The sequence below is a fragment of the Megalops cyprinoides genome, chromosome 2 (genome assembly GCF_013368585.1).
Source record: "Megalops cyprinoides isolate fMegCyp1 chromosome 2, fMegCyp1.pri, whole genome shotgun sequence".
In the NCBI taxonomy this organism is placed as follows: domain Eukaryota; kingdom Metazoa; phylum Chordata; class Actinopteri; order Elopiformes; family Megalopidae; genus Megalops; species Megalops cyprinoides.
Genome location: NC_050584.1, coordinates 898,466 through 903,661, shown reverse-complemented (window position 1 = coordinate 903,661; position 5,196 = coordinate 898,466). Strand labels below are relative to the sequence as shown.

Sequence of the window (5,196 nt, the reverse complement as noted above, 5' to 3'; positions counted from 1 at the left end):
AGAGTATCACCAAAACCAATCAAAATCTACCTTGAGTTTCATATTTATTCTCATAACCTCCCTACATACACACCCTTAATCTTTACAAACCCTCTCAGGCTCCGCCCAGCTCCCATGAAAAAGCCCAAAGCAAACAGAGGTTTGTAGTTATGAACAATAGACCCACCCACGGAAAACGCTGTATGATTCAAATTTTGACATTAAGGCGAGGCAACGCATTACAGTAGCAAGAGAAGCTTGAGTAGCTAAGACAGTAGCTAAACTAGCACCAGACATTGTCTGATCACACAAGTATCATGGCAGTCACTTTATGTCAGGTGATGGGGTTTGTGCTGGGTATCTTGGGGATTGCTGGGATCATCGCATCCACCGTGATGGACCAGTGGAGCACAGAAGACCTCTACAGCAATCCTGTAACGGCGGTTTACAACTATTATGGCCTGTGGAGGTCCTGCGTCAGACAAAGCTCTGGCTTCACAGAGTGTCGCCCGTACTTTACTATCCTTGGTCTGCCAGGTAGGTAGTTGTCTCCTTGAAGGAAGCTTTATTGTAATTGTATTGATCTGAGGAGAAAGATGATGGGAGATATGGAAAATATATATTAGTTGCAATCCAAATATAGGAAGTGAAAAAGTTTCATATACTTACTCTTTTTGTATGTAACCAGGCTAAAGATATAACACACATTTTCTTTAAATTTTCAGGCATACCTTGATACCAATTTTCAAGTATCTGAAATAAAGCTCCAGATAACTCTGGTTTCATAAGTCTCCTTGACATGAACTATTTAACCAAAACTAGTCATTAGCTGGGGCAAATATACAAACATTTGAACAATTATCTCCCATAAAGCCATAGACTAACTTTAAGCACTCTTTGTAAAACATGGAAAAGAAAATAACATTAATCAATAATAGACTTAACTCCGCAAAATTTCTTTCCTGTATGTTGTAGCTATTTGCAGAAGTTGAAACATTTGTGTAGGCCATGAATATCTGTATTCAAATCAAAAAGCTGAGGAGAGCTGTGTGATGAAAACAGAACCTATGCAATTAGCTGTTTATATGTTGTGAATACCAATGTAAAAATCCTGAAACATTGTCGAAATAACAGGCAGACAACTCCCATTACATAAAAAAGGAAATGGTTCCCTAATTAAACAAAACTAATGATCGAAACTGGCGGCAACACATTAGTTGAGCAAACACAAGATAAGCATTGTTCCCGTTTATATCTAGTGATAAGGAGCACAGGACAGACCTCCATTTCATGACTATATTGACATTACACTATCAAGGCAGTGTCTCTTTACTGTGTGGGACCAACAAAATGGCTGTCACTACTTAATGTCTGACATTTGGACAGTTTGTGAGGTCATCTGCTACATCCATGGATACATGGACTTTATAGGACCAGTCATTAACTCAAATAATGAGTGAATAAATAGGAGCATGTTATAAAATTAGACATTTTTTATACAATGTCATACTTTAATCTCAGTGTCATTGAAAAGTCATTTTTTCCAAATCAAACATTTTATTCCAGAAAACATTTAGGGGTCACATTTATTTAACCAGAGGTGGACACCCCGGTTTCAGAAAGTAAAAGTCCTGCCACGTATTTGTTCTAGCCATTCACTAAACAAGGTGATTTCACTAATTAACTCCTCTACCTGGCTGAAGAGTTGTGCTAATTAAATTCAGCTGGTGTAGTGCATGGGTGGAAAAAATACATGGCAGGACTTTTACTTTCTGAAGCCGGGGTGTCCACCTCTGTATTTAGCCTTTATAAAGCCAAAAACGGGGAATTGGAAAAGGACCTAAATGACTATAAAGGCATCAGATTAGATATTTTATATGATTTTTATAAAGATTCCCAAACATGTACATCAAATAATTTCAGAGACAAGAGCAATACAACTCTAGGTCTTTCAGATCTTTTGGTTTTAATCTGTGAGTTGCATTCTCAAATTGGAACTATAAATATTCCATAGGACTGAAGTATAGAGACTGAGATGATTTGGGGAGAAAATTCATTTTGTGCTGTTAATCATTCTTTGTAGATTTGGAAGAGTACATTAGATAGTCAACATGCTGCAATGTCTATGTCTGAGCTTCCCAGCAGAGGGGACCATGTTTTTAGCCAAAATAGCTGGGTACAAGCTGGAGGTCATAACTCTCTTTCTATTAACAAGTGCTACAAGAACTGTAAATGCAAAACTGCAAATAATAAACCCCACTATATTGCTTAGTGGGTTCCAGGGTCGGCCCAACGCATAAGCGAACTAAGCGCCTGCTCAGGGCCCCCAAGAGCACTTGAATAGCATTGGCATGATGTAGGCAACACAGCTACAACTAATAATTGATAATGGGTGTGCTAGATTTACAGTAGGTGTACGAATGATCAAGCATTGACAATAGTCAATAGTATTGGCGGCACCATGGCGGTGGGGGGCCCCAAATAAAATTCTGCTTAGGGTCCCATAAAGGCCCTGGTGGTTTCTTTCTCAACATAGGCTTCACTTTTTTATGCCAAACATAAAGCTCATGAACATGACTGAAAAGGTCAATTTCCATTTCATTCCAGACCATGAAATATCTATTATATCATTAAATCATTCAGGGGTATTTTTAAAAACACAAGTTGCCTATTTTTGTGGTTTTTCCCTTTTCCCTAGCAATCCGTGAATCAATTAAACAACTTTGCAACTTTAAATTCATCATTCTTTTTGAGAGCTTTTAACTGCTTTTGAACATACAGTTGAAGAACTTGTCTCACATCCCATGGTGGTAAGACATACTTGTATCCTCTTTCTGGAAAGGGTGCCAGGAAGTGGTAGATTCTGCTTATTGTGCATTTCTTTATAGTAATCTTCAAACATCTGGACATAAATGACCTTCCTTCCAGATCTCCAATATTCAAGATAACATGAAGACCTCATGAAGTCTGATTTAAAAAGCTCAAAATGAGACATTATTAAGTAGTCATATTTATATGTATTTGTGTTCTCTGTTAGCGGAATATCTTCTTAGTCTCTAAAGTAAGGTATATGTGCAGTATATGTGCAATATTTGCAAGGTGATCAATTTTTCATTCTCAACTTCATAAGACTAAACATGGCTGTATGGCCAATGCTAATGGTAAAGTTGAAACAGTAAAATGTCGCACTTTCATGCAAATCATAGGAGTAAGGGCCTTTTGTCAGTGTTTCAATCTTGGACAGTAAATGCCAAAGCAAGAGGAAAATGGTATTTTTTCTGTAAGATTTTGAATCACATTAAGCTTTTATATACCCCAAAACATCTTACGGTAAATTTGCAAAAAAAAGCTATTGATTTTCTGAGTAATTAACATCAATTTTCACAAAAGTTGACAAAAAGTTGTCTTCCCATGGTTCTTTGCAGGCGTGAATAAAAGAATAGTTGTACAAGTTGCAGATACAAAAGAGTCTTGATCATTCACTGTACTGTCGACGTAAAATGATACAAGAAAGAGCATTGCTTCTCATTTGGGCCACAGGTCTCTTCCAAGCAGTGAGAGCCTTGATGATAGTGGGAATCGTCATTGGAACAATCGGCATCCTGATTGCCATTTTTGCTCTGAAGTGCATTAGAATGGGTGCCATGGAGGACACTGCCAAGGCCAACATGACCTTGACATCTGGGATCATGTTTGCTCTTGCAGGTACAGATATACTTATTCATATTTATATCTTGGTATCTTGTGCATTTTACATCTTCTTTTTGACAGATATCCTGTTTCTTTTCCAGGTGTTTGTGCCATTGCAGGAGCTTCTGTCTTTGCCAATTTCATTGTGACCACCTTCATGATGACCAGCTTCACTTCTCCAGTGGGAGGCTTCAGTGGAATGGCAGACATTGGGGGATTGGGAGGAAGTCTTACACCCAGGTAGGAAGAGTAAAGAGGAAAGCCTCTGTGGATTACCATTTTCATGTTTGTATTGGTATTATTTACATTTATACTTATGGTCACTTAATAGGTGGTCTTATCCAGAGCAACTCATAAAGCAAAGGACCAATGGCAAATTTGTTTTTACAAAGAGTTCTTACTTGTTGTGTTGCCAGTTAGATTATAGTTTGTTCTGTTTGTTCTATTTGTTTGTTTTTTCATGCTGCAGGTACACATTTGGTCCTGCCCTCTTTGTAGGCTGGGTAGGTGGGGCTGTGATGTTAGTGGGTGGAGTTATGATGTGCCTAGCCTGCAAAGGAATGGTACCAGAAAAGCCACGGTATGTGTACAGTTGCAAAATAAATGCTTTGCTATTTCATTAATGTATAAATTTCAGGCAATCTGAACTATTGATTATATAACCTTTTGTTTATGACAACTAGAAAGATAGAAGACAAGAAGAACATTTTATATTTTGTTTCCCTGTTTTATTTCAGCTTCAATACAGTTGCATACAAAGCTCCCTCACACAACACTATCTACAAGTCTGAGGACAAGCACAGGCTAACCTACAATGAGTCGTTCAAGGCTCGAAGTGAGGACGGCAGGCGATCTAACCAGAAATTTGACTATGTATAAATTTGGCCAATGTTAGACAGCAGGAATGGCATTTGTGATTTCTGTTAGGGATCACAATCCCAAAATGTTCAGTATTTCCAGCCATACAACAGCATCTCACTGGTGTTGTAGTTATGGCAGAATACTATGGTATATAAAAATGAAGCATCTAAATGGGATAAAACTACTAGTAACTGGTCTAGTAGTCTCTTTTTTAGATGTATTTTACTTATATCCAACGGAATTTCATGCAAGTATGTATTTGGATGGCGGTTTGGCATAGTGGTAAGGAGCAGGGCTTGTAACCACAAGGTTGCAAGTTCAGTTCCCTGCTGGGGCACTGCTACTGTACCCTTGGGCAAGATACTCTAACCCAGAATTGTCTCAGTTAATGTCTAGCTGTATAAATGGATAAAACTATAACCTGTGTAAGTTGCTCTGGATAAAAGCTTCTGCTAAATGACAATAATGTAATGAATAATTGTGTATGTAACTAGCTAAATGCTGTGTGAAAGTAAAACTGTCGTTAGATTTTATATGCAATCTTAAGATGCTTATAAGATTATTATTGTAACTGTAAAATTTAGGTTAATTGTACTAATCATCGTAAAAACTTCAGTCACTATATTCAGTCATTACTCTTGCATTAAGTTGATAAACTTTAACATT

General features: G+C 37.6%; 1 protein-coding gene across 1 annotated transcript; it reads left to right on the top strand.

Annotated features, from left to right (window-relative positions):
- The first annotated feature begins 296 nt into the window (after positions 1-296).
- LOC118795999 (claudin-18-like) lies at positions 297-4,548 on the top strand. Its single transcript, XM_036554829.1, has 5 exons — positions 297-516; positions 3,520-3,684; positions 3,771-3,909; positions 4,139-4,249; positions 4,407-4,548. The coding sequence occupies exons 1-5, from the start codon at positions 297-299 to the stop codon at positions 4,546-4,548; spliced, it is 777 nt and encodes a 258-aa protein (XP_036410722.1).
- The last annotated feature ends 648 nt before the right edge of the window (positions 4,549-5,196 follow it).